General features: G+C 52.6%; 3 protein-coding genes and 1 long non-coding RNA gene across 6 annotated transcripts in view; 3 read left to right on the forward strand and 1 right to left on the reverse strand.

Annotated features, from left to right (window-relative positions):
- The first annotated feature begins 2,511 nt into the window (after nucleotides 1–2,511).
- On the forward strand, nucleotides 2,512–6,416 carry LOC146751072 (uncharacterized). The gene is made up of 2 exons (XM_085535680.1): nucleotides 2,512–3,241; nucleotides 5,905–6,416. Exons 1-2 carry the CDS (start codon nucleotides 2,616–2,618, stop codon nucleotides 5,978–5,980), a joined length of 702 nt encoding a protein of 233 aa, XP_085391806.1. The 5' UTR covers nucleotides 2,512–2,615; the 3' UTR covers nucleotides 5,981–6,416.
- A 2,075-nt stretch (nucleotides 6,417–8,491) lies between these two features.
- LOC146751073 (uncharacterized) lies at nucleotides 8,492–9,658 on the forward strand. Its single transcript, XR_014941943.1, has 2 exons — nucleotides 8,492–8,846; nucleotides 9,476–9,658. It is a non-coding gene; the product is annotated as an uncharacterized LOC146751073 (long non-coding RNA).
- Nucleotides 9,659–10,637: 979 nt separating this feature from the next.
- Nucleotides 10,638–15,338, reverse strand: LOC146751074 (E3 ubiquitin-protein ligase PPP1R11-like). The gene is made up of 3 exons (XM_085535681.1): nucleotides 15,262–15,338; nucleotides 13,645–13,753; nucleotides 10,638–11,100 (listed from the first exon to the last, which is right to left on the reverse strand). The coding sequence occupies exons 1-3, from the start codon at nucleotides 15,328–15,330 to the stop codon at nucleotides 10,892–10,894; spliced, it is 387 nt and encodes a 128-aa protein (XP_085391807.1). The 5' UTR covers nucleotides 15,331–15,338; the 3' UTR covers nucleotides 10,638–10,891.
- Nucleotides 15,339–16,602: 1,264 nt separating this feature from the next.
- Nucleotides 16,603–26,212, forward strand: part of LOC107324353 (uncharacterized) — a 79,649-nt gene continuing 70,039 nt past the window's right edge. The window contains exon 1 of one of the 3 annotated variants that reach the window (XM_085535685.1): nucleotides 16,603–16,765. Coding sequence is in view for 2 of the 3 variants with exons in the window: in XM_085535682.1 (XP_085391808.1) it covers nucleotides 18,605–18,764 (160 nt within the window). In the remaining variant the exon portion in view is untranslated. Of the gene's footprint in view, nucleotides 16,766–18,542; nucleotides 18,765–22,733; nucleotides 22,913–26,212 lie in introns of those variants that run through there. The other 2 variants (XM_085535682.1, XM_085535684.1) reach the window with 2 other exon arrangements.

A 26,212-nucleotide genomic window follows, 5' to 3' on the forward strand; every position in this document is an offset into this window, starting at 1 on the left:
GGATCCTATGAGAGTTATAGGGATCCTATGGGGGGTAATGGGGTTCTAAGGGGGTCCTGTGGGGGATAATGGGGGTCCTATGGGGGGTAATGGGGGTCCTATGGGGGTTAATGGGGTCCTATGGGGGGTCCTGTGGGGGGAAATGGGGGTCCTATGGGGGGTAATGAGGGTCCTATGGGGGTTAATGGGGGTCCTATGGGGGCTATGGGGGTCCTATGGGGGGTAATGGGGTTCTAAGGGGGTCCTGTGGGGGTTAATGGGGGTCCTATGGGGTCCTATGGGGGGTAATGGGGATCCTATGAGAGTTATGGGGGTCCTATGGGGGATAATGGGGGTACTATGGGGGGTAATGGGGGTACTATGGGGGGTAATGGGGGTCCTATGGGGGCTATGGGGTTCCTATGTGGAGTGGGGTGTGGGGCAGCTGGTGTGTGTATTTGGGGGGGGGTCTTTAAGGGGCCGTTTTTAACCCCCCCCCCCCTTTATTTCCATCCCCCTCCAGTCGAGCAGACCCGATAAGTCCACGCCGCCATTGGTCGCCATTGGACGGAGCCCACAGCGCCCCCCTGCGGCCGCCCCCCACCCAACACACAGTTAATTGGGGGGGGGGGGGGCGAGAAGAGGATTAAAGGGGGGGGGGATGGGGGGGGGGGGGAGCAGTACAAGGGGGGGGGGATAAAGGGGGAGGGGCTTGAGGAGGAAGGGGGCGTGTCCTGGTGGGATAAACCCCATCCCCCCCCCCATTAAACCCCCCCCTCATTAAACCCCCCCCTCATTAAACCCCCCCTGGGGGCTTTTATAGAAAAAGAGACAGAAAAGACAAAAAAAAAAGACAAAAAAACCCAAAAAACACCCCAAAATCCCCCCTCCCCGTCCATTGGGACCCCCCCCCCCAACCCCATAACCCAGGGGACCCCCCCCCAAATTAAATCCCCCCCCCCCAGGGCTGTACAATTCCTGTTTTTGGTATAATAAAGAGGCCTCTATGGGCTGAGATGAGTGGGAGGGGGTTCAATGGGGAGGGGGCTTCAGTGGGGTGGGGGGGTTAAATGGGGAGGGGGCTTCAATGGGGGGGGAGGGTTAAATGGGGAGGGGGCTTCAGTGGGGTAGGGGGGGTTAAATGGGGAGGGGGGGTTAAATGGGGAGGGGGCTTCAATGGGGTGGGGGGGGTTAAAATGGGGTGGGGGGTTTAAATGGGGAGGGGGCTTAAAGGGTGGGGGGTTAAAATGGGGAGGGGGCTTAAAGGGTGGGGGGTTAAAATGGGGAGGGGGCTTCAGTGGGGTGGGGGGGGTTAAATGGGGAGGGGGGGGTTAAATGGGGAGGGGGCTTCAATGGGGTGGGGGGGGTTAAAATGGGGAGGGGGCTTAAAGGGTGGGGGGGGTTAAAATGGGGAGGGGTCTTCAATGGGGGGGGTTAATGGGGTGGGGGGATTAAATGGGGTTGGGGGCATTAAATGGGGAGGGGCTTAAATGGGGTGGGGGCTTCAATGGGGGGGGCGGTTAAATGGGGGAGGGGGCTTAAAGGGTGGGGGGCTTCAATGGAGGGGGGAGGGTTAAATGGGGGAGGGGGCTTCAGTGGGGTGGGGGGGGTTAAATGGGGTGGGGATTAAATGGGGAGGGGGCTTCAATGGGGGGGGTTAATGGGGTGGGGGGATTAAATGGGGAGGGGGCTTAAAGGGTGGGGGGGGTTAAAATGGGGAGGGGGCTTCAGTGGGGTGGGGGGGGTTAAATGGGGAGGGGGGGTTAAATGGGGAGGGGGCTTCAATGGAAGGGTTAATGAGGTGGGGGGATTAAATGGGGTGGGGGCTTAAAGGGGGCGGGGCTTAAATGGGGGTGGGGGGTTAAATGGGGTGAGGGGGGTTAAATGGGATGGGGGGGCTTAAATGGGGTGGGGGGCTTCTAGGGGGCGTGGTTTGGTGATGAATGAGTGAGGGTTGGGGGCGGGGTCATGCAAATTAAAGGGGCGGGGCTTCTCATAGATGGGCGTGGCTTATGCAAATGAATACTGGCAATTTGTGAATGGGGCCGTGGTTATGCAAATAAGATGGCCCCTCGCTAAGCCCTGCCCTCTTAAAGGGACACACACCCTTAAAAGCTCAGCCCCCTCTCTAAGCCCCGCCCCCTCGTTAAGCCACGCCCCCTTAAAGACACACCCACCCTCTTTAAGCCCCGCCCCCTTAAAGGGACACACCCCCCATTTTAAGCCCCGCTCCCTTAAAGGCACACACACCCTCTTTAAGCCCCGCCCCTTAAAGGCACACACCCCCATTTTAAGCCCCGCCCCTTAAAGGCACACACCCCCATTTTAAGCCCCGCCCCTTAAAGGCACACACCCCCATTTTAAGCCCCGCCCCCTTAAAGGCACACACCCCCCTCTTTAAGCCCCGCCCCTTAAAGGCACACACCCCCATTTTAAGCCCCCGCCCCTTAAAGGCACACACCCCCATTTTAAGCCCCGCCCCTTAAAGGCACACCCCCCATTTTAAGCCCCGCCCCTTAAAGGCACACACCCCCCATTTTAAGCCCCGCCCCTTAAAGGCACACACCCCCCATTTTAAGCCCCGCCCCCTCCCGTTGTTGTCTCCTCGGTCACTCTCGGTTCTGGTCCCGGTCCCGATGGCGGTTCCGAATCCACCCCCGCTTCCGGGTCCAGTTCCGGTTCCGGTCTCCTCCTCGGTGCCGGTTCCGATGGCCGCCATGACTTCCGCTCCGGTTCCGGTTCCGAAGTCCTCCTCGGCGTCGGCTCCGGTATCATCCCCGCTCCCGGTTCCGGTTCCGGTTCCGGTTCCGGCGTCCTCTCCGGTATCATCCCCGGTTCCGGTTCCGGCTTCTACCCCGGTATCACTCCCGGTTCCGGTTCCGGTCCCGCCGTCCACCCCGGTGTCACCCCCGGTTCCGAACCCCCCCCCGTCGTCCTCTCCGGTTCCGGTTCCGGTTCTCCCCCCCCCGGTCCAGCAGCTCGTGGCCGCGTCCCTTTGCTCCGTTTGCGGTTGTCCGGTTCGGGATCCGGTTCTATTGAGCTGCGATCATCGTTGTTGTCGTCGTTGTATCGGTTCCGGTTCCGGTGATTCCGGTTCCGGTTCCGGTTCGGTTCGGTGCCCTCGGTGCCATCGGAGCTGCCTCCGGTCCCGGCTCCGCTCGGAGGTGGCGGCCAAGGTGGAGGTTCGGATCGCGGAGAGACTCGTTGGGACCGTGAGGAACCACGAACCGGGACCAAGGAAGAACCGGAACCGGAACCGGAGGTGGGGGGGGGAATATGGGGGGTAATGGGGTTATAGGGGGTTATATGGGGAGATATGGGGGGATATAGGGGATATATGGGGGAATATGGGGTTATATGGGGGGATATGGGGGGTAATAGGGTTATATGGGAGGTAATGGGGTTATATGGGGGGATATGGGGGGGATTAATGGGGTTATAGGGGGTATATGGGGGAGGGTATGGGGTTATATGGGGTTATATGGCGTTATATGGGGTTAATGGGGGGATATGGGGTTATATGGAGGGATATAGGGGGGTTATATGGGGTAATAGGGGGTTATAGGGGGATATGAGGGGGGTAATGGGGTTATAGGGGGGTTATATGGGGGGATATGGGGTTATATGGGGGTATATGGGGTTGTATGGGGGGATATAGGGGATATATGGGGTTATATGGGGGTAATGGGGTTGTATGGGGGGGATCAGTGGGGTTATAGGGGGATATGGGGTTATATGGGGGGTAATGGGGTTATATAGCGGGGATATATGGGGTTATATGGGGTGATATGGGGGGATATAGAGGATATATGAGGTTATATGGGGGTAATGGGGTTATATGGGGGGATATGGGGTTATATGGGGGGATATGGGGGGATTAATGGGGTTATAGGGGGGTTATAGGGGGATATGGGGTTATATGGGGGGGTAATGGGGTTATATGGGGGGTAATTGGGTTAATATGGGGTTGTAGAGGGATATGGGGGGGATTAATTGGGTTATAGGGGGGTTATACGGGGTAATGGGGGGATTAATGGGGTTATAGGGGGGTTATAGGGGGTAATAGGGGGATATGAGGGGTTATAGGGGGGATATAAGAGGGTTAATGGGGGGATATGGGGTTATATGGGGGCATATGGGGGGCTATAGGGGGGAAATGGGGGGTGACAGAGGGATATGGGGGGGATTAATGGAGGGTAATGGGGGAGTAATGGGGGGTTATGGGGGAGATGGGGGGGATATTGGGGGGTAATAGGGGGATATAGGGGGTAATGGGGAGATATGGGGGGGATTCTTGGGGGTTATGGGGGATAATGGGGTTATTGGGGACACTGTGTGTGGGGTGGTCGGGGGGTGACACCCATCGGGACCCCAACCCTCCCCTCCCTCATTCCTCCCTTCCCCTCCCCCCTCTCCCCCCATAAACCCTTTCCATGACCCCATATAACACCCATAGGGACCTCATCACCCCATAGCCCCCCATATAGCACCCATAGGGACACCATAGGCCCCCATAGGGACCCCATGTAGCCCCATAGACCCCCATAGCCCCCCATAGGGCTCCCATAGACCCCCATAGGGACCCCATATAGCCCCATAGACCCCTATAGGGCCCCCATAGGGATTCCATATAGCCCCATAGGCCCCCATAGGGACCCCATATAGTTCCATAGACCCCCATAGGGACCATATATAGCCCCATAGCTCCCCATAGGGACCCCATAGACCCCCATAGGGACCCCATATAGCCCCATAGACCCCTATAGGGCCCCCATAGGGACCCCATATAGCCCCATAGCCCCCCATAGGGACCCCATAGGGACCCCATAGACCCCCATAGGCACCCCATAAGCCCCCATAGGGACACCATGACCCCCCATAGGAGCCCCATAGACCCCCTTAGCCCCCCATAGGGACCCCATAGACCCCCACAGTGACCCTATAGACCCCCATAGACCCCCATAGGGCCCCCCACCCATTGCATGACCCGGATGTGCCCCCATTGTGGCCGCCCGGACCGGTTGAGTGACATTCCCGGTGCCATATTTGACGCCGCCTCGTTCATACCACAACAATGAGGAAATATTTGACGCCTCATTAGCGCCGCCATGTTGGCGTGACGCACTTAGTGCGGCATTTCCGGCGCCGCCATCTTGGCGTGACTTATTTCATGCCGCGTTGTTTACACCACAATAATAAGGACTTATTTAGCGCCTTACTTCCGGCGCCGCCATCTTGGCGTGACGCACTTAGTGCGGCATTTCCGGCGCCGCCATCTTGGCGTGACTTATTTCATGCCGCGTTGTTTACACCACGATAAGGACTTATTTAGCGCCGCACTTCCGGCGCCGCCATCTTGGCGCGACGTATTTAGTGCGGCATTTCCGGCGCCGCCATCTTGGCGTGACTTATTTGGTTCCGCCTCGTTTAATGGCGCGTTAATGGGGACATATTTGACGCCGTTGTCAGCGCCACATCCGGGTCCTTAAGGGAAACAACGCGGCCGGGTCACATTCCAGGATGGACACGCCCACGTGTGACGTCACCGATGACGTCACTCATATGAGACGGGGGGGGGGGGAAGGGCCGCCATTTTGGTCCCATTTTGGGGCTATTTTGCCCCATTTTGGGGCTTCTTGGCCCCATTTTTCCCCCCTCCATCCTTTGACCCTTTGACCCCATGGCAACCTTTGACCCCTAGTGACCTTATGACCCCTAGTGACCCCCCTTTGACCCCATTGACCCCCCCGTACCCCTTGACCCCCATTGACCCCATCTGACCCTTTGACCCTTCACCTCCATCTGACCCTTTGACCCCCCCGACCCCCATTGACCCCACGTGACCCTTTGACCCCCCTTGACCCTATTGACCCCCATCTGACCCCTTGACCCCCCCATTGACCTCTGACCTCTGTCTCCCCACAGTCTGGCAGCTCAGCTCCGTGCCGATGGTGCCCCCCCCAGCCGCCATCTTGGATCCCCATCCCCCCCCCCGGGATGAAGAGCCCCCATTAATTAACCCCCCCCCTTAATTAACCCCCCCTTAATTAAACCTCCAACTAATTAAAGCCCCCTAATAAAGCCCCCTTAATTAAACCCCGCCTTAATTAAACACCACCCCAATTAACTCCCTCCCTAATAAACTCCCCCCCTTAATTAAGCCCCCCAATAACTCCCCCCGTTAATTAACCCCCTCTTAATTAAACCCCCCTATTAATTGAACTCCCCTTAATTAACCCCCCCCTTAATTAACCCCTTCTAATAACCCCACCTTAATAACCCCCCCCTAAAAACCCCCCCTTAATTAACCCCCCCACCTTAATACCCTCCCCTTAATTAAACCCCTCCCTAATTAACCCCCTCCTTAATTAATCCCTCCTTAATTAATCCCTCCTTAATTAACCCCCCCCCCCCAATAAACAGCAGCTGCCGCCCCACAGTGTCACAGCGACCCTTTAATGGGGCCCCAAAACAGCCCCAATGGAAGGGAATAGGGTTTGTTGGGTCCCATGGGGGTTTAGTGGGGTCTTAATGGGGTCTATGGGGGTTTATTGGGGTCTCATTGGGGTTCCATGGGGGCTTAATGGGGTTTATTGGGGTCCCATGGGGTCTCATTGGGATCGATGGATCCCATTGGGTCCCATATGGGTTTATTGGGGTCCATGGGGTCTTAATGTGCTCTCATTGGGGTTTATTGGGGTTCCATGGGGTCCCATGGGGGCTTAATGGGGTTTATTGGGGTCTTAAAGGGGTTTATTGGGGTCTTAATGGGGTCTATGGGGGCTTAATGGGGTTTGTTGGGGTCTTAATGGGGTCTATGGGGGCTTGATGGGGTTTAGTGGGGTTCATGGGGTCTCATTGGAATCCATGGAGTGTCACTGGGGTCCCACTGGGTCCCATAGGGTTTTATTGGGGTCCATTGGGGCTGAATAGGGTCTTAATGGGGTTTATTGGGGTCCATGGGGTCTTAATGTGTTCTCATTGGGGTTTATTGGGGTCCCATGGGGTCTCATTGGGATCCATGGAGCGTCACTGGGGTCCCATTGGGTCCCATAGGGGTTTATTGGGGTTCCATGGGGTCCCATGGGGGCTTAATGGGGTTTATTGGGGTCTTAATGGGGTCTATGGGGGCTTAATGGGGTTTATTGGGGTCTTAATGGAGTTCCATGGGGTCTTAATGGGGTCTCTTTGGGGTTTACTGGGGTACATGGGGCCTCATTGGGATCCATGGGGTGTCACTGGGGTCCCATTGAGTCCCATAGAGGTTTATTGGGGTCCATGGGGTCTATGGGGGCTTAATGGGGTTTATTGGGGTCTTAATGGGGTCTATGGGGGCTTAATGGGGTCTCATTGGGGTCTTAATGGAGTCCCATGGGGTCTTAATGGGGTCTCATTGGGGTTTATTGGGGTCCCATGGGGCCTCATTGGGATCCATGGAGCGTCACTGGGGTCCCATTGGGTCTTAATAGGGTTTATTGGGGTTCATGGGGTCTTAATGTGCTCTCATTGGGGTTTATTGGGGTTCCATGGGGTCCCATGGGGTCTCACTGGGGTTTATTGGGATCCTGTGGGGTCTTAATGGGGTCTCATTGGGGTGTATTGGGATCCCTTTGGGTCTCATTGGGGTTTATTGAGGTCCCATGGGGTTTATTGGGGTTTACTGGGGTCCTATGGGGTCTTAATGGGGTCTCATTGGGGTTTATAGGGATCCCAAGGGATCTTATTGAGGTTTATTGGGGTCCCATGGGGGCTTAATGGGGTTTACTGTGATTTATTGGGGTTCCATGGGGTCTTAATGGGGTCTCATTGGGGTTTATTGGGGTCCATGGGGCCTCATTGGGATCCATGGGGTGTCACTGGGGTCCCATTGGGTCTTAATGGGGTTTATTGGGGTTCATGGGGTCTTAATGTGCTCTCATTGGGGTTTATTGGGGTTCCATGGGGTCCCATGGGGGCTTAATGGGGTTTATTGGGATCCTGTGGGGTCTTAATGGGGTCTCATTGGGGTGTATTGGGATCCCATTGGGTCTCATTGGGGTTTATTGAGGTCCCATGGGGTTTATTGGGGTTTACTGGGGTCCTATGGGGTCTTAATGGGGTCTCATTGGGGTTTATAGGGATCCCAAGGGATCTTATTGGGGTTTATTGGGGTCTTAATGGGGTCTATGGGGGCTTAATGGGGTTCATTGGGGTCCATGGGGTCTCATTGGGATCCATGGGGTGTCACTGGGGTCCCATTGGGTCCCATAGGGGTTTATTGGGGTCCATGGGGTCTTAATGTGTTCTCATTGGGGTTTATTGGGGTTCCATGGGGTCCTATGGGGTCTTAATGGGGTTTATTGGGGTCCATGGGGTCTTATTGGGGTTTATGGGGGTTCCATGGGGTCTCACTGCGGTTTATGGGGGCTCCATGGGGTCTCATTGGGGTCTCATTGGGGTTTATTGGGGTTTATTGGGGTCTCATTGGGGTCTCATTGGGGTTTATTGGGGTCCTATGTGTTCTCATTGGGGTCTCATTGGGGTTTATTGGGGTCCTATGGGGTCTTAATGGGGTCTCATTGGGGTTTATTGGGGTGCCAAGGGATCTTAATGGGGTTTATTGGGGTCCATGGGGTATTATTGGGGTCTCACTGGGGTTTATTGGGGTCCTATGGGGTCTCATTGGGGTCTCATTGGGGTTTATTGGGGTGCCAAGGGATCTTAATGGGGTTTATTGAGGTCCCACAGAGCCTCATAAAGGTTTATTGGTATCCACGGGGTCTTAGTGGGGTTTTATTGGGATCCTATGGGGTCTTAATAGGGTTTATTGGGGTCCATGCAGTCTCATTGGGATCTATGGGTCTTATTGGGGTTCCCATTGGGGTCAGGTGTTTTATTGGGGTTTCCCATTAGGTTCCCATTAGGGTTTCCCATTGGGGTCAGGTGCTGTATTGGGGTTTCCATTGGGGTTTCCCATTGGGTTTCCCATTAGGTTCCCATTGGGGTTCCTATTGGGGTTCCTATTGGGGTTCCCATTGGGGTCCCCATTGGGTTCCCATTGGGATCCTGCATTGTATTGGGGTTCCCATTGGGTTTCCCATTAGTTTCCCATTGAGTTTCCCATTGGGGTTCCCATTAGGGTTCCCATTAGGGTTCCCATTGGGGTTTCCATTGGGATCCTGTGTTGTATTGGGGTTCCCATTGGGGTTTCCCATTAGGTTCCCATTAGGGTTCCCATTGGGGTCAGGTGCTATATTGGGTTTCCCATTGGGGTCAGGTGTTTTATTGGGGTTCCCATTGGGGTCCTGTGCTGTATTGGGGTTCCCATTGGGGTTCCCATTAGGTTCCTATTGGGGTTCCCCATTGGGGTTCCCATTGGGGTCAGGTGCTGTATTGGGTTCCCCATTGGGGTCCCCATTGGGGTTTCCCATTAGGTTCCCATTGGGGTTCCCATTGGGGTCAGGTGCTATATTGGGGTTTCCCATTAGGTTCCCATTGGGTTTCCCATTGGGGTCAGGTGCTGTATTGGGTTTCCCATTAGGTTCCCATTGGGGTCCCACATTGTACTGGGGTTTCCTATTGGGTTTCCCATTGGGTTCCCCATTGGGTTCCCATTGGGGTCAGGTGCTATATTGGGGTTTCCCATTGGGGTCCCCATTAGGGTTCCCATTGGGGTCAGGTGCTGTATTGGGGTTTCCCATTGGGTTTCCCATTAGGTTCCCATTGGGGTCCCACATTGTATTGGGGTTTCCTATTGGGTTTCCCATTGGGGTCCCACATTGTCCTGGGGTCCCCATTGGGTTCCCATTGGGATCCTGCATTGTATTGGGGTTCCCATTGGGGTCAGGTGCTATATTGGGGTTCCCATTGCGGTCCCCATTGGGTTCCCATTGGGATCCTGTGTTGTATTGGGGTTCCCATTGGGGTCAGGTGCTATAATGGGGTCCTGTGTTGTATTGGGGTTCCCATTGGGTTTCCCATTGGGGTCCCCATTAGGTTCCCATTGAGTTTCCCACTGGGGTCCCCATTGGGGTTCCTATTGGGGTCAGGTGCTATATTGGGGTTTCCATTGGGGTTTCCCATTGGGTTTCCCATTAGGTTCCCATTGGGGTTCCTATTGGGGTTCCCATTGGGGTTTCCCATGGGGGTCCCCATTGGGTTCCCATTGGGATCCTGCATTGTATTGGGGTTCCCATTGGGTTTCCCATTAGTTTCCCATTGACTTTCCCATTGGGGTTCCCATTAGGGTTCCCATTGGGGTTTCCATTGGGATCCTGTGTTGTATTGGGGTTCCTATTGGGGTTTCCCATTGGGGTCCCCATTGGGTTCCCATTGGGATCCTGTGTTGTATTGGGGTTCCCATTGGGGTCAGGTGTTATATTGGGGCCCTGTGTTATATTGGGGTTCCCATTGGGTTTCCCATTAGATTCCCATTGGGGTCTCCCATTGGGGTCCCACATTGTATTGGGGTTTCCCATTGTGACCCCCCCCCTATACACCCCCATGCCCTGTATGGGATGTGGTTGGGGTCCCCATTGGGTTTCCCATTAGGTTCCCATTGGGTTCCCATTGGGGTCCCACATTGTATTGGGGTTTCCCATTGGGGTCCCCATTGGGCTTCCCATTAGGTTCCCATTGGGGTTTCCCATTGGGGTCTCACATTGTACTGGGGTTTCCTATTAGGGTTTCCCATTGGGGTCCCCATTGGGTTCCCATTGGGATCCTGCATTGTATTGGGGTTCCCATTGGGGTTAGGTGCTGTATTGGGGTTTCCCATTGGGGTCCCCATTGGGACTCCCATTAGGGTTTCCCATTGGGGTCCCACATTGCATTGGGGTTTCCCATCGCGACCCCCCCCCCTATACACCCCCATGCCCTGTATGGGATGTGTCTGTCTATATGGGATGTGTGTGTCTCTATGGGGTCCATCCCCTCATTGCTCCATGGGGCTGTTTGGGGTTTGTTGTGCCCCCCCCCCCCCTTGTTGTGTCCCCCCCCCCCGGTGCCGCCCCCTCCCCCTGCGATGTCCCCGCACACAGTGCACGTGGCCGCAGCCTTCGGCCTCGTCATCATCGTCGTCCTCGTCTTCGCTCTCGGTCGAGCTCTCCCCGAAGGCTCGAGGCTTCTCGTAGATACAGCAGCCTGGAATGGGAGAAGGGGCATTAAGGACCCTAAATGGGGACATATATGGAAACAAAGTGGGCCTAAATGGCCTCAAATGGAGCCAAAGTGGCCCTAAATGGACCCAAATGGACCCAACGTGGCCCTAAATGGAGCCAAAGTGGTCAAAAATGGACCTAAAGTGGCCCTAAATGGCCCCAAATTGACCCTATATGAACCTAAATAAACCCAAAGAGGCCCTAAATGGACCCAAAGTGGATCCAAATGGACTCAAAGTGGCCCTAAATGGACCCAAAGTGGTCACAAATGGATCCTATATGAACCTAAATGGACCCAAAGTGGATTCCAAGTGGACTCAAAGTGGATCCAAATGGACCCAATGTGGCCCTAAATGGACCCTATATGAACCTAAATGGAGCCAAAGTGGTCAAAAAAGGACCTAAAATGGCCCTAAAGTGGTCCCAGATGGACCCAAATGGCCCTAAATGGACCCAAAGTGGCCCTAAATGGCCTCAAATTGAGCTCTCCCCGAAGGCTCGAGGCTTCTCGTAGATACAGCAGCCTGGAGTGGGAGAAGGGGCATTAAGGACCCTAAATGGGGACATAAATGGAAACAAAGTGGGCCTAAATGGTCCCAAAGTGACCCTAAATGGCCTCAAATTGACTCAAAGCGGCCCTAAATGGACCCAAATTGACTCAAAGTGGCCCTAAATGGCCTCAAATGGACTCAAAGTGGCCCCAAAGTGGCCCTAAATGGACCCAAAGTGGATCCAAATGGACCCAAAGTGGCCCTAGATGGACCCAAAGTGGCCCTAAAGTGGTCCCAGATGGCCCCAAATGGACCCAAAGTGGTCAAAAATGGACCTAAAGTGGCCCTAAATGGCCTCAAATGGACCCAAAGTGGCCCCAAAGTGGCCCTAAATGGACCCAAAGTGGATCCAAATGGACCCAAAGTGGCCCTAAAGTGGTCCCAGATGGCCCCAAATGGACCCAAAGTGGCCCTAAATGGGCCCAAAGTGGTCAAAAATGGACCTAAAGTGGCCCTAAATGGCCTCAAATGGACCCAAAGTGGCCCTAAATGGATTCAAATAGCCCTAAAGTGGCCCCAGATGGACCCAACGTGGCCCTAAATGGACCCAAAGTGGTCAAAAATGGACCTAAAGTGGCCCTAAATGGCCTCAAATGGACCCTATATGAACGTAAATGGAGCCAAAGTGGCCCTAAATGGACCCAAAGTGGATCCAAATGGACCCAAAGTGGCCCTAAATGGACGCAAAGTGTTCACAAATGGACTCAAAGTGGAGCCAAAGTGGCCCTAAATGGCCCCAAAGGGACCCTATATGAACCTAAATGGACCCAAAGTGGCCCTAAAGTGGTCCCAGATGGCCCCAAAGTGGTCCCAGATGGACCTAAAGTAGCCCTAAATGGCCCCAAATGGCCTCAAAGTGGCCCTAAATGGACCCAAATGGACCCAAAGTGGATCCAAATGGACCCAAAGTGGCCCAAAATGGACCCAAATGGACCCAAATGGCCCTAAATGGACCTCAAATGGCCTCAAAGTGGTCAAAAATGGACCCTATATGAACCTAAATGGACCCAAGTGGACCCGAAGTGGTCCCAAAGTAACCCTAAATACCCCCCATAACCCCCAAAATACCCCTTAATGCCCCATAACACCCCCCATAGCCCCATAATACCCCATATCCCCCCATAGCCCCCCATATCCCCCCCTAATACCCCATAACCCCCCATAATACCCTATAAAACCCCATATACCCCCATAACACCCCATATCCCCCCATAGCCCCCCATATCCCCCTCTAATACCCCATATCCCCCCATATCCCCCCCTAACACCCCATATCCCCCCATATCCCCCCCTAAAACCCCATATCCCCCCCATAACACCCCATATCCCCCCTATAACGACCCCATATCCCCCCATAACCCCCATATCCCCCCATATCCCCCCCTAACACCCCATATCCCCCCATATCCCCCCCTAACACCCCATATCCCCCCATAACCCCATATCCCCCCATATCCCCCCATAACACCCCATATACCCCTATAATACCCCATATAACCCCCCTAAAACCCTATAAGCCCCCATATCCCCCCATAGCCCCCCCCTAACACCCCATATCCCCCCCTAAAACCCTATAAAACCCCATATCCCCCCATAACCCCCCCTAACACCCCATATCCCCCCATATCCCCCCCCCTAAAACCCTATAAGCCCCCATATCCCCCCATAACACCCCATATACCCCTATAATACCCAATATAACCCCCCTAAAACCCTATAACACCCCATATCCCCCCATATCCCCCCCTAACACCCCATATCCCCCCATACCCCCCCCATATCCCCCCATATCCCCCCCTAACACCCCATACCACCCCATATCCCCCCATATCCCCCCCTAACACCCCATATCCCCCCATACCCCCCCCATATCCCCCCATATCCCCCCCTAACACCCCATACCACCCCATATCCCCCCATATCCCCCCCTAACACCCCATATCCCCCCATACCCCCCTACCCCCCCCCCCACTCACACTTGGACGACCTCCTCCCCATGTGTTCGTTGTCCACGGTGTCCGTGCTCCATCCCACTTTCTTCTCTGGTTTCCTCTTCCTCAGCTTCAGCGTCAGGCTGCGGTTCTCCTTAATTAACACCCCCATCTTAATTAACACCCCCATCTTAATTAACCCCCTTATATGTTAATTAACCCCCCCCCCATCTTAATTAACCCCCCTCCCCAGCCCCAAATGCCCCTTCATACCCCATAGAGCCCCATCCCGATCCCAGCTCCCCCTATGGCATTAATTACCCCTTTAATTAGCCCCCCCACATCTTAATTAAGGCCACCACATCTTAATTAACCCCCTTATATGTTAATTAACCCCCCCATCTTAATTAACCCCCCTCCCCAGCCCCCAAATGTCCCTTAATACCCCATAGAGCCCCATCCCCATCTCAGCTCCCCCTATGGCATTAATTACCCCCTTAATTAAGCCCCCCACCCCCTTAATTAACACCCCCATCTTAATTAACACCCCCATCTTAATTAACCCCCCCATCTTAATTAACCCCCCTCCCCAGCCCCAAATGCCCCTTAATACCCCATAGAGCCCCATCCCCATCTCAGCTCCCCCCTATGGCATTAATTACCCCTTTAATTAGCCCCCCCACATGTTAATTAACACCCCCACATCTTAATTAACACCCCCATCTTAATTAACCCCCTTATATGTTAATTAACCCCCCCCCATCTTAATTAACCCCCCTCCCCAGCCCCAAATGTCCCTTAATACCCCATAGAGCCCCATCCCCATCTCAGCTCCCCCCTATGGCATTAATTGCCCCCCTCCCCCGTTAATTAACCCCCCCCACATGCTAATTAACCCCCCCACATGTTAATTAACCCCCTCACATCTTAATTAACCCCCCCCATCTTAATTAACCCCCTTATATGTTAATTAACCCCCCCATCTTAATTAACCCCCCTCCCCAGCCCCAAATGCCCCTTAATACCCCATAGAGCCCCATCTATAGCATTAATTGCCCCCTTAATTAGCCCCCCCATCTTAATTAAGCCCCTCACATCTTAATTAACACCCCCCCATTTTAATTAACCCCCCCACATCTTAATTAACACCCATCTTAATTAATTAGAGCCCCGTCCTCATTATCGAACCCCCCAGCCCCATTCATTAAAGCCCTGCTATTAATTAGGACCCCTCCTCATTATCTGACCCCCATTAATTAGTCCCACCCCATTAATTAAGACCCTCTCCTAATTACCAACCCCCCACTGCCATTAATTAGACCCTCCCATGTTAATTAAGACCCTCTCCTCATTAACAACCCCTTATTGCCCTTAATTAAACCCTCACATGTTAATTAATATCCTCTCCTAATTAGGAACCCCCCATTGCCATTAATTAGACCCTCCCATGTTAATTAGGACCCTCTCCTAATTACCAACCCCCCACTGCCATTAATTAGTCCCTCCCATGTTAATTAAGACCCTCTCCTAATTACCAACCCCCCACTGTCATTAATTAAACCCTCCCCCATTAATTAAGACCCTCTCCCCATTACCAACCCCCCACTGTCATTAATTAGCCCCTCCCATGTTAATTACCCCCCCCCCCCCCACTTCCGGTACCGGCTCAGCTCCTCCGCTCTCGGTGACGGTGGCGGTTCCGCATCCGCCGCTGTCCGTCGCTTCCGCCATGGCCGCCACTTCCGGCTCCTGCGGCCTTCACTTCCGGCCCCCCGGGGCCTTCACTTCCGCCTTTCCGCGGCCTACACTTCCGCCCCCCGCGGCCTTCACTTCCGGCTCCTGCGGCCTTCACTTCCGCCCCCCCGCGGCCTTCACTTCCGGCTCTCCGCGGCCTTCACTTCCGCCCCCGCGGCCTCCACTTCCGGCTTACCGCGGCCTGCACTTCCGTGGCCTCACTCGGGACCTCCGTTCGTCTCCTCCGCCCCAGGGTTCTGTCCGGTACTTCCGGTGCGGCTCTAAAGCTCGGATAACTTCCGGTGCGACACTTCCGGTGAGACACTTCCGGTCGCTGAGCTTAGTGCTGGTTTCTAGGTAACACTTCCGGTTTCTTCCTCTGAGGAGGCACTTCCGGTTCTTCACTCCCGGTGCTCTTCCGTAGGCAACTTCCGGTTTTTATCCCGTTTTAAGGCCGCGCTTTTCGTTCGCTTCTTCCGGTTCTTCCTCTCCCGTCGAGAGACCCCCCCACTTCCGGTGAGAGCACTTCCGGGCGGGACTTCCGGTGGGAGGTGGGACGAGAAAGGAAGAACCAATAGGAGCGGAGATCGCCTCATGGGGGGCGGGATGAACTTGAAGGAACCAATAGGAGAAGAGATCACCTCAGAGAGGGGGCGGGACGAAAATGAAGGAACCAATCGGAGACGAGATTACCTCAGAGAGGGGGCGGGATAAAGGTGAAGGAGCCAATAGGAAACGAGATCACCTCAGAGAAAGGGCGGGACGAGGGTGAAGGAGCCAATAGGAAACGAGATCACCTCAGAGGGGGGCGGGACTAAGATGAAGGAGCCAATGGGAAGAGAGATTACCTCAGGGGAAGGGCGGGACGAACTTGAAGGAACCAATGGGAAAGGAAATCACCTCAGAGAGGGGGCGGGATGAACTTGAAGGAACCAATGGGAGACGAGATCACCTCAGAAAGGGGGTGGGATGAACTTGAAGGAGCCAATAGGAGACGAGATCACCTCAGAGAGGGGGCGGGACGAGGGTGAAGGAGCCAATAGGAAACGAGATCACCTCAGAGAGGGGCGGGACGAACTTGAAGGAACCAATAGGAAACGAGATCACCTCAGAGAGGGGGCGGGACGAACTTGATGGAACCAATAGGAAACGAGATCACCTCAGAAAGGGGCGGGATGAAGGTGAAGGAACCAATAGGAAACAAGATCACCTCAGAGGGGGGCGGGATGAAGGTGAAGGAGCCAATGGGGCCGCATGGGGTCGTCTAATAAACACAATGGGGCGGGATAATGGACATAATAGGATCGTATGGGGTCGGATAATGGACATAATGGGGCCCTATAGGGTCGTAATGGGGCCGTATAGGGTCGTAATGGGGCCCTATGAGGAGAGGCTGAAGGAGATGGGAATGTTCAGAGAGGAGAAGATGAGGGTGAGTAATCGTTGGTTATATGGGGTTTATATGGGGTTATATGGGGTTATATGGGGTTATATGGGGTTATATGGGGTTTATATGGGGTTATATGGGTTTATATGGGGTTTATATGGGGTTATATGGGTTTATATGGGGTTATATGGGGTTATATGGGGTTATATGGGGTTTATATGGGGTTATATGGGGTTTATATGGGGTTATATGGGGTTTATATGGGGATTATATGGGGTTTTATGGGGTTTATATGGGGCTCTATGGGTTTATATGGGGCTCTATGGGGTTTATATGGGGCTCTATGAGGTTTATATGAGGTTTATATGGGGCTCTATGGGGTTTATATGGGGCTCTATGAGGTTTATATGGGGCTCTATGGGGTTTATATGGGGTTTATATGCGGCTCTATGGGGTTTATGGGGTGTATATGGGGTTTATATGGGGCTCTGTGGGGTTTATATGGGGCTCTGTGGGGTTCTATGGGGTTTATATGGGGCTCTATGGGGTTTATATGGGGCTCTGTGGGGTTCTATGGGGTTTATATGGGGCTCTATGGGGTTTATATGGGGCTCTATGGGGTTTATATGGGGTTTATATGCGGCTCTATGGGGTTTATGGGGTGTATATGGGGTTTATATGGGGCTCTGTGGGGTTTATATGGGGCTCTGTGGGGTTCTATGGGGTTTATATGGGGCTCTATGGGGTTTATATGGGGCTCTATGGGGTTTATATGGGGTTTATATGCGGCTCTATGGGGTTTATGGGGTGTATATGGGGTTTATATGGGGCTCTGTGGGGTTTATATGGGGCTCTGTGGGGTTCTATGGGGTTTATATGGGGCTCTATGGGGTTTATATGGGGCTCTGTGGGGTTCTATGGGGTTTATATGGGGCTCTATGGGGTTTATATGGGGTTTATATGGGGCTCTATGGGGTTTATATGGAGTTCTATGGGGTTTATATGGGGTTATATGGGGTTTATATGGGGTTTATATGGGGTTTATATGGGGTTTATATGGGGCTCTATGGGGTTTATATGGAGTTCTATGGGGTTATATGGGGCTCTATGGGGTTTATGTGGGGCTTTATGGGGTTTATATGGGGTTTATATGGGGTTTATATGGTGTTCTATGGGGTTATATGGGGCTATATGGAGTTTATATGGGGTTTATATGGGGCTCTATGGCGTTTATATGGGGCTTTATGGGGTTTGTATGGGGCTCTATGGGGTTCTATGGGGTTCTATGGGGTTTATATGGGGTGTATATGGGGTGTATATGGGGTGTATATGGGGTGTATATGGGGTGTATATGGGGTTATATGGGGTTTATATGGGGTTATATGGGGTTTATATGGGGCTCTATGTGGTGTATATGGGGTTTATATGGGGCTCTATGGGGTTTATATGGGGCTTTATGAGGTTTATATGGGGTTTATGTGGGGCTCTATGGGGCTCTATGGGGTTTATATGGAGTTCTATGGGGTTGTATGGGGCTCTATGGGGTTTATATGGGGTTTCTATGGGGCTCTAAGTCACTCTATGAGGTTTATATGGGGTTCTATGGTGTTTATAGGGGGTTTATATGGGGCTCTATGGGGTTTTATGGGGCTCTAAGTCACTCTATGGAGTTTCTATGTGGCTCTATGGTGTTTATATGTTTATATTTTCATATATGTTTATACATGTTTGTATGTTTATATGCGGTTGTGTGTCTATGGGGTCCCTATAGGGCCCTTGTGTTTCTATGGGTCCCTATGGGGCCGGTATGTGTCTATGGGGTCCCTATGTGGATGAACTTGAAGGAGCCAATAGGAGACGAGATCACCTCAGAGAAAGGGCGGGATGAAGGTGAAGGAGCCAATAGGAAACGAGATCACCTCAGAGAGGGGCGGGATGAAGGTGAAGGAGCCAATAGGAAACGAGATCACCTCAGAGAAAGGGCGGGACGAAGGTGAAGGAGCCAATAGGAAACGAGATCACCTCAGAGAGGGGCGGGATGAAGGTGAAGGGGCTCTATGGGGTTTATATGGGGTTTATATGGGGCTCTATGGGGTTTATATGGGGCTCTATTGGGTTTATATGGGGTTTCTATGGGGTATATGGGGTTTCTATGGGGCTCTAAGTCACTCTATGGTGTTTATATGGGGTTTTATGGGGCTCTATGGGGTTTCTGTGGGGCTCTATGGGGTTTATATGTTTATATTTTTATATATATTTATATATGTTTGTGTGTTTATATGAGGTTGTGTGTCTATGGGGTCCCTATAGGGCCGTTGTGATTCTATGGGGTCCTTATGGGGCCGTTGTGTTTCTATGGGTCCTTATAGGGCCCTTATGTGTCTATGGGGTCGCTATGGGGCCCTTGTGTTTCTATGGGGTCCCTATAGGGCCGTTGTGTTTCTATGGGGTCCCTATGGGGCTCCTATGAATCTATTGGGTCCCTATAGGGCCCTTATGTGTCTATGGGGTCCCTATAGGGCCCTTATGTGTCTATGGGGTCCCTATAGGGCCCTTGTGTGTCTATGGGGTCCCTATAGGGCCGGTATGTGTCTATGGGGTCCCTATGGGGCCAATATGTGTCTATGGGGTCGCTATGGGGCCCTTATGTGTCTATGGGGTCGCTATGGGGCCGTTGTGTGTCTATGGGGTCCTTATAGGGCCGTTGTGTGTCTATGGGGTCCCTATGGGGCCGTTGTGTATCTATGAGGTCCCTATAGGGCCCTTATGTGTCTATGGGGTCGCTATAGGGCCCTTATGTGTCTATGGGGTCCCTATGGGGCCGCTGTGTTTCTATGGGGTCCCTATAGGGCCCTTATGTGTCTATGGGGTCCCTATGGGGCCGTTGTGTGTCTATGGGGTCCTTATAGGGCCGTTGTGATTCTATGGGGTCCCTATAGGGCCATTGTGTGTCTATGGGGTCCCTATGGGGCCGGTATGTGTCTATGGGTCCCTATGGGGCCGCTGTGTTTCTATGAGGGCCCTTATGTGTCTATGGGATCCCTATAGGGCCCTTGTGTTTCTATGGGGTCCCTATAGGGCCCTTGTGCGTCTATGGGGTCCCTATGGTGCCGCTGTGTTTCTATGCGGTCCCTATGGGGCCCTTATGTGTCTATGGGGTCCCTATAGGGCCCTTATGTGTCTATGGGGTCGCTATAGGGCCGTTGTGTGTCTATGGGGTCACTATAGGGCCCTTATGTGTCTATGGGGTCCCTATGGGGCCGTTGTGATTCTATGGGGCCGCTATAGGGCCGTTGTGTGTCTATGGGGTCGCTATAGGGCCGTTGTGATTCTATGGGGTCCTTATAGGGCCCTTATGTGTCTATGGGGTCGCTATGGGGCCGCTGTGATTCTATGGGGTCCTTATAGGGCCGTTGTGATTCTATGGGGCCGCTATAGGGCCCTTATGTGTCTATGGGGTCACTATAGGGCCCTTGTGTTTCTATGGGGTCCCTATGGGGCCGATATGTGTCTATGGGGTCCCTATAGGGCCCTTATGTGTCTATGGGGTCCCTATAGGGCCCTTGTGTGTCTATGGGGTCCCTATAGGGCCCTTATGTGTCTATGGGGTCCCTATAGGGCCCTTATGTGTCTATGGGGTCCCTATAGGGCCATTGTGTGTCTATGGGGTCCCTATGGGGCCCTTATGTGTCTATGGGGTCGCTATGGGGCCCTTGTGTGTCTATGGGGTCCCTATAGGGCCCTTATGTGTCTATGGGGTCCTTATAGGGCCCTTATGTGTCTATGGGGTCCCTATAGGGCCGGTATGTGTCTATGGGGTCCCTATGGGGCCCTTATGTGTCTATGGGGTCGCTATAGGGCCCTTATGTGTCTATGGGGTCCCTATGGGGCCATTGTGTGTCTATGGGGTCCCTATAGGGCCCTTATGTGTCTATGGGGTCCCTATAGGGCCCTTATGTGTCTATGGGGTCGCTATAGGGCCCTTATGTGTCTATAGGGTTCCTATAGGGCCGTTGTAAACCTACTGGGTCGCTATAGGGCCGATATGTGTCTATGGGGTCGCTATGGGGCCGTTGTGATTCTATGGGGTCCTTATAGGGCCGTTGTGTTTCTATGGGTCCTTATAGGGCCCTTGTGATTCTATGGGGTCCTTATAGGGCCGATGTGTATCTATGGGGTCCCTATAGGGCCCTTATGTGTCTATGGGGTCCCTATAGGGCCCTTATGTGTCTATGGGGTCCCTATAGGGCCCTTATGTGTCTATGGGGTCCCTATAGGGCCCTTATGTGTCTATGGGGTTGTTATGGGGCCTTTGTGATTCTATGGGGTCCTTATAGGGCCGTTGTGTTTCTATGGGGTCCTTATAGGGCCGTTGTGATTCTATGGGGCCGCTATAGGGCCGTTGTGATTCTATGGGGTCCCTATAGGGCCGTTGTGATTCTATGGGGCCGCTATAGGGCTGCAATGTCACATAGTGACCACACGGTGGCGCTGTTCTATGGGGCCGTTGTGATTCTATGGGGCTGTAATGTCACATAGTGGCCGCTTGGGGGCGCTGTTCTATAGGGCCCTTGTGTGTCTATGGGGTCTCTATGGGGCCGTTGTGTGTCTATGGGGCGGCGGTGTTTTTATAGGGCCGCGATGTTGACAATGGGCGGCGGCGCGGATCTATGGGGTCGCTGTGTTCCTCTATGGGGCCACTGTGTTCCTCTATGGGGCCGCTGTTTGTCTATGGGGCCGCTGTTTGTCTATGGGGTTGCGGTGTTCCTATGGGGCCGCTGTTTGTCTATGGGGTCGCTGTGTTCCTCTATGGGGTCGCTGTGTTCCTCTATGGGGTCGCTGTTTGTCTATGGGGTCGCTGTGTTCCTCTATGGGGCCGCTGTTTGTCTATGGGGTCGCTGTGTTCCTCTATGGGGCCGCTGTTTGTCTATGGGGTCGCTGTGTTCCTCTATGGGGCCGCTGAATAGGGGCTGATCTATGGGGCAGGGGTGGATCTATGGGGTGGGAACTGATCTATGGGGTGAGAATAGGGGCTGATCTGTGGGGTGGGATTAGGGGCTGATCTATGGGGTCTGAATAGGGGCAGATCTATGGGGTGGGAATGGATCTATGGGGCAGGGGCCGATCTATGGGGCAGGGGCTGATCTATGGGGAGGATCTATAGAGCGGATCTATGGGGCAGGGGCTGATCTATGGGGCAGGGGCGGATCTATGGGGCTGATCTATGGGGCAGGGGCTGCTCTATGGGGCTGATCTATGGGGCAGGGGCGGATCTATAGGGCGGATCTATGGGGCAGGGACTGATCTATAGGACGGATCTATGGGGCAGGGGCGGATCTATGGGGCAGGGGCTGATCTACGGATCTATAGGGCGGACCTATGGGGCAGGGGCTGATCTATGGGGCGGATCTATGGGGCAGGGGCTGATCTACGGATCTATAGGGCGGACCTATGGGGCAGGGGCTGATCTATGGGGCGGATCTATGGGGCAGGGGCTGATCTACGGATCTATAGGGCGGATCTATGGGGCAGGGGCTGATCTACGGATCTATAGGGCGGATCTATGGGGCAGGGGCTGATCTATAGGACGGATCTATGGGGCAGGGGCGGATCTACGGATCTATAGGGCGGATCTATGGGGCGGAGATAGATCTATGGGGCAGGGGCGGATCTATGGGGCAGGGGCGGATCTATGGGGCAGGGGCGGATCTATGGGGCGGATCTATGGGGCAGGGGCGGATCTATGGGGCTGATCTATAGGGCGGATCTATGGGGCAGGGACTGATCTATGGGGCAGGGGCGGATCTATGGGGTGGATCTATGGGGCAGAGACTAATCTATGGGGCAGGGGCGGATCTATGGGGCAGGGGCGGATCTATGGGGCTGATCTATGGGGCAGGGGCTGATCTATGGGGCAGGGGCGGATCTATAGGGCAGGGGCGGATCTATGGGGCTGGTCTATGGGGCGGATCTATGGGGCAGGGGCGGATCTATGGGGCGGATCTATGGGATCTATGGGGCGGTCGGTGTCGGAGCCGCATTAGGGCGGCGGGCGGTGGCGGAGCGGGACGCGGTGTCGCGTGTATCGCGATATCGGGGTCCCATATCGCGATATCGGGGCGATGTCGCGACATAGAGCGGCACTGAGCGCCCTGCTCGTAGCGTCACTGAGCGCTGCACTCAGCCAGCGAGGTAATGGGGTGTTATAGGGGTAGTATAGGGGGTGTTATAGGGGATATTATAGGGGGTATTATAGGGGATATAGGGGGTATAGGAGATATAGGGGGTATTATAGGGGATATTATAGGGGATATAGGAGGTATAGGGGATATTATAGGGGATATAGGGGGTATAGGGGATATTATAGGGGATATAGGGGATGTTATAGGGGATATAGGGGGTATTATAGGGGATATAGGGGGTATAGGGGATATTATAGGGGATATAGGGGGTGTTATGGGGGTGTTATAGGGGGTGTTATAGGGGGTATAGGGGGTATTATAGGGGATGTTATAGGGGATATAGGGGGTATTATAGGGGATGTTATAGGGGATATAGGGGGTATAGGGGATGTTATAGGGGATATAGGGGATGTTATAGGGGATATAGGGGATATTATAGGGGATATAGGTGATATAGGGGGTATATGGGATATAGGGGATATTATAGGGGGTATAGGGGATATTATAGGGGATATAGGGGGTATTATAGGGGATATAGGTGATATAGGGGGTATATGGGATATAGGGGATATTATAGGGGATATAGGGGATATTATAGGGGGTATAGGGTATATTATAGGGGATATAGGGGGTATTATAGGGGATATAGGGGATATTATAGGGGATGTTATAGGGGGTATAGGGGATATAGGGGGTATTATAGGCGATATAGGGGGTATAGGGGATATTATAGGGGGTATAGGGGGTATTATAGGGGGTATAGGGGGTATTATGGGGGGTATAGGGGATATAGGGGGTATTATAGGGGATGTTATAGGGGGTATTATAGGGGGTATATGGGGTATAGGGGGTATTATAGGGGATGTTATAGGGGATATAGGGGGTATTATAGGGGATATAGGGGGTATAGGGGGTATAGGGGATATTATAGGGGGTATAGGGGGTATTATAGGGGATGTTATAGGGGATATAGGGGGTATTATAGGGGGTATAGGGGGTATTATAGGGGGTATAGGGGATATAGGGGGTATTATAGGGGATGTTATAGGGGGTATTATAGGGGGTATATGGGGTATAGGGGGTATTATAGGGGATGTTATAGGGGATATAGGGGGTATAGGGGGTATTATAGGGGATATATGGGGTATAGGGGGTATTATAGGGGGTATAGGGGATATAGGGGGTATTATAGGGGATATTATAGGGTATATAGGGGGTATTATAGGGGGTGTTATAGAGGGTATAGGGGATGTTATAGGGGATATAGGGGATATTATAGGGGATATAGGGGATATTATAGGGGGTATTATAGGGGATATAGGGGATATTATAGGGGATATAGGGGGTATTATAGGGGATATAGGGGATATTATAGGGGATATATGGGGTATAGGGGGTATTATAGGGGGTATAGGGGGTATAGGGGATGTTATAGGGGATATAGGGGGTATAGGGGATGTTATAGGGGATATAGGGGGTATAGGGGATATTATAGGGGATATAGGGGGTATAGGGGGTTAGGGGATATTATAGGAGATATTATAGGGGATATTATAGGGGATATAGGGGGTATAGGGGATATTATAGGGGGTATAGGGGGTATTATAGGGGATGTTATAGGGGGTATAGGGGATATAGGGGATGTTATAGGGGATATAGGGGGTATTATAGGGGATATAGGGGGTATAGGGGATATAGGGGGTATAGGGGGTATTATAGGGGGTATAGGGGGTATTATAGGGGGTGTTATAGGGGATATAGGGGGTATTATAGGGGATATTATAGGGGGTATTATAGGGGGTATTATAGGGGGTATTATAGGGGGTATAGGAGATATTATAGGGGGTATAGGAGATATTATAGGGGATATAGGGGGTATTATAGGGGGTATAGGGGGATATTATAGGGGATATTATAGGGGATATATGGGGTATAGGGGGTATTATAGGGGGTATTATAGGGGATATAGGGGGTATATGGGATATAGGGGATATATGGGGTATAGGGGGTATTATAGGGGATATTATAGGGGGTATTATAGGGGGCATAGGGGGTATTATAGGGGATATAGGGGGTATAGGGGATATTATAGGGGATATTATAGGGGATATAGGGGATGTTATAGGGGATATAGGGGGATATTATAGGGGGTATAGGGGATATAGGGGGTATAGGGGATATAGGGGATGTTATAGGGGATATAGGGGGTATTATAGGGGATATAGGGGGTATTATAGGGGATATAGGGGGTATTATAGCGGATATAGGGGATATATGGGGTATAGGGGGTATTATAGGGGATGTTATAGGGGATATTATAGGGGATATAGGGGGTATAGGGGGTATAGGGGATATTATAGGGGATATTATAGGGGATATAATGGGATATAGGGGGTATAGGGGATATAGGGGATATAGGGGGTATATGGGGATATAGGGGATATATGGGGTATATGGGATATAGGGGATATAATGGGATGTATGGGGTATATGGGGTATAATGGGATATAGGGGATATAGTGGGTATAGGGGATATAGGGGGATATAATGGGATATAGGGGATATAGTGGGTATAGGGGATATAGGGGATATATGGGATATATGGGGTATAGGGGATATAGGGGATATATGGGGTATAGGGAATATATGGGTATAATGGGATATAGGGGATATATGGGGTATATGGGGATATAGGGGATATATGGGGATATAATGGGATATAGGGGATATATGGGGTATATGGGGATATAGGGGATATATGGGGATATAATGGGATATAGGGGATATATGGGGTATATGGGGATATAGGGGATATATGGGGATATAATGGGATATAGGGGATATAATAGGATATATGGGGATAGAATGGGGTATATGGGATATAATGGGATATAATGGAATATATGGGATATATGGGGTATATGGGATATATGGGATGGATTGGGATAGGATAGACTGGGATATAACGGGATATATGGGATATAATGGGGTATATGGGATATTCTGGGATATTATGGGATATATGGGGTATATTGGGATATATGGGATATATGGGATGGACTGGGATATAGGGGATATATGGGGTATAATGGGATAGACTGGGATGGGATGGTGGCCCTTAATGGGATGGACTGGGATATAATGGGATGGACTGGGAGGAGCACCAGGACCACATGGGGGGACTGGGATGGACTGGGATATATGGGATATAATGGGTTATATTGGGATGTATTGGGATGGACTGGGAGGAGCACCGGGACCACATGGAGAACTGGGATATACTGGGATGAACTGGGATATATGGGATGGA

This window comes from Coturnix japonica, unplaced genomic scaffold, assembly GCF_054131305.1.
Source record: "Coturnix japonica strain WE unplaced genomic scaffold, WE-NBRP24 Scf152, whole genome shotgun sequence".
In the NCBI taxonomy this organism is placed as follows: domain Eukaryota; kingdom Metazoa; phylum Chordata; class Aves; order Galliformes; family Phasianidae; genus Coturnix; species Coturnix japonica.